At 64.6% G+C, this 2,451-nt stretch overlaps 1 protein-coding gene across 3 annotated transcripts in view; it reads left to right on the top strand.

Annotated features, from left to right (window-relative positions):
• The first annotated feature begins 1,531 nt into the window (after positions 1-1,531).
• Positions 1,532-2,451, top strand: part of SYDE1 (synapse defective Rho GTPase homolog 1) — an 11,532-nt gene continuing 10,612 nt past the window's right edge. For 2 of the 3 annotated variants that reach the window (XM_025191820.1, XM_025191818.1), the window contains exon 1: positions 1,532-1,571. In XM_025191820.1, the coding sequence (XP_025047605.1) occupies positions 1,547-1,571 (25 nt within the window). In that variant the 5' untranslated portion in view covers positions 1,532-1,546. Of the gene's footprint in view, positions 1,572-2,152; positions 2,187-2,451 lie in introns of those variants that run through there. The other variant, XM_025191819.1, reaches the window with a different exon arrangement.

Here is a 2,451-nt window from a genome sequence, read left to right as displayed (position 1 = left end):
CTGGTGCGCGGGAGCGGGAGCCGGCCCAGCCCTGCGCGCTGGCTGGACCATGCGGCTGAGAGGCCGCGGTGGAGGGGGTGAAATCCCACCGGGTTTGCAGCTGCAGGGCGGAGAAAGAGGGGGGGCTCTGGCAGGGGCTGACCTGCTGGATATGAGGTCAGGGGCTGGCGTGACTGAGAGCTGCGTCCTGGGTACGCGTGACGGACCCGCGAGACCAGGCTGTCGGGGATGGGGCACGCTGCACCAGGGGTCAGGATGGGTGAAGGGCATCTGGTGCAAGGGCGGTCGGCGTCCAGCAGTGCTGGCTGGGCTGGGCCTCAGCTGCAGGGGTGCGTTCCTGGCTGGACACGAGCTCTGGGCCGGACAGGCTTCGCTCTGCAGGGGAAAGGCAGAACCAGCAGCTGCATGCAAGCGCCTGCTCAGTATACGCCCAGCTCCTGGCACCGCTGGGGCCTCATGTCCAGGATCTCGGGGGAGTTGGACCAGAACCAGCCCTGGCCTGTGGTGCTCCCCAGCATGGCAAAGGGAAGGTCCTTTGAGCAACAGGACAAATGTCCCTGTTCACGGACCTCCCAGAGACCACTGGGGAGGAGCCAGGCCCCTGCTCTGAGCCTGTTGGATGCTGCAAGGTGCTTGCGAGGTGGATGCGCCAACCCAGCACCGTGCCTGGAGCTCAGACAGCGGGAGCCGGTGCTGCAGGGCCAGGGGCTGGGAAGGACGACTCTGGCACATCTCTGTCCCAGAACAGACTCTGAGAAGCCCCAGGGGACATTGTGACTGGCAGAGACCAGGATCCTGGGCCAGGGAGGAACCAGGAGTGATAAGTGTGAAGGGACCTATGTGAAGGAGACACAACAGTGCCTCTGGGAGAGCCCGATGGGGTGGGAGTGCTGCCTGGAGAAGTGACCGCTTCAAGCAGCCCTGCTAGCCCCTAGCAGCCTGGCGTTGGGGGCACCCTGTGCTGCCGTGTTCAGGGCACTGGCTGGGTGCCGGCGTCAGGGCTCATTTCCTGGTTCTGCCCCTTGGGGGAGGCAGTGGGCTCCCCTGGTTTCAGCTTGTGAGCTGAGAGCACCTTGGGTCCGTGCTGGGGGTGATGGGAGTGCGGTGCTGTCTGGGGCTCCAGGCTCCATGTGGGGTGGGGCAGGGGCAGGTGGCTCGCACTGGGCTGCTTGGGCCCTTCAGCTGTGGCCTGGGAGCCTGTGGCAGGCCGAGAGCTCTCTGGCCTGGGGGCACTGGATTGCCAGCCCATGCCCACAGGGGAGCTGTGGGGGGTGGCAGAGAGCAGGTGGTGCTGGGCCAAGTCCATGAGAGGCTGGGGCTGGGCATGGAGACCCTGCTGTGCGCAGGTCTTTCGGACCATCATTTCCTGGTGGGGAAGAAACTGCCCAGGTGAAGCTGGGGCTGGACTCTGGGACTGGCCTATGCCCATGTCTCCCTCCAGCTCCCCCTGCCCCTTAAGGCTCCAAGCTGGGCTGCTGCTTGGCTCTCCCGTGTGGGCAGAGAGTGCCTGTCTCCCAGCTCCACAGAGCTCCTCCTGTGGCTCCCGATGGGGGCACCTCAGGCAAGACGAGGTGAGGTGGCTGTGGGGCTCGCAGAGGCACCGCTGCTCAGGGAGGCTGGTGAGGCCAGTGCGGGGCAGGGCTCCCTCCTACAAAGGGCCCTCTGTCCCGGGCCGAGGAGGCGGGAGTGCAGTGCTGACATCCAGGCAGTAAACAACAGGAAATCTAACTTGGCAGGGGCTCTGAGCAGCTGTCTGTGCTGGGAGTGTGTAGCAGGACCTCCCCACAGAGCTGCTGGGCCGTGCTGCCCTCCAGCCCAACTGGCCGCAGCCCCACAATGGGCCTCTGTTAGCCCCACAGAGGCCGGGGACACAGGCGGTTGGGCGAATGCTGAGCGGGAGCCTGGAGCTGGGAGGATGCACTGGGCTAGCAGGGTTCAGGAAAATGCACAGCACCTGCCTCCCCCTCCTGCCTGGGGCTGTGGCCCAGCCCCAGCACTGCCTCTCTGTTCACATGCCCATGTGTCCATCCGTAGAGCCCATGCTGTACAGCCCCCTGTTCCTCCCCCACAGGGCTGGCACACACGTGAAGGCCATGTTAGCAAGGCAGCGGCACAGTTACTTTTGTGGGGGTGGCTGAAGGGTACCTGCCAGGACCCCCATGCAGGCATGTGTGTTGACACCTCTGGTAAGATGGCATGGATCTTGCCTGAGGTTTCAGTGTCACTGGGGGAGCAGGGTTGGGAGATGCTGGTGCAGAATGGGGCATGCACTGGGGAAGGGACAGTCCCCCCATCCATCCCTGCTCCTGTCCCAGTGTGCAGAGCCTTGTGGGGAGCCCTTGTGCATCTCCAGCTAAGTCAACCCATCCATGGAGATTCCCAGAGCAGCTGAGCCTTTCCAAGCCATGGGGCAAGGGTACCAAGTAGGAGGTGAGGGGTAGGCAGTTGAGC

This window comes from Alligator sinensis, unplaced genomic scaffold (genome assembly GCF_000455745.1).
Source record: "Alligator sinensis unplaced genomic scaffold, ASM45574v1 scaffold909_1, whole genome shotgun sequence".
In the NCBI taxonomy this organism is placed as follows: domain Eukaryota; kingdom Metazoa; phylum Chordata; order Crocodylia; family Alligatoridae; genus Alligator; species Alligator sinensis.
This window is presented reverse-complemented; position numbering and strand designations above follow the sequence as displayed.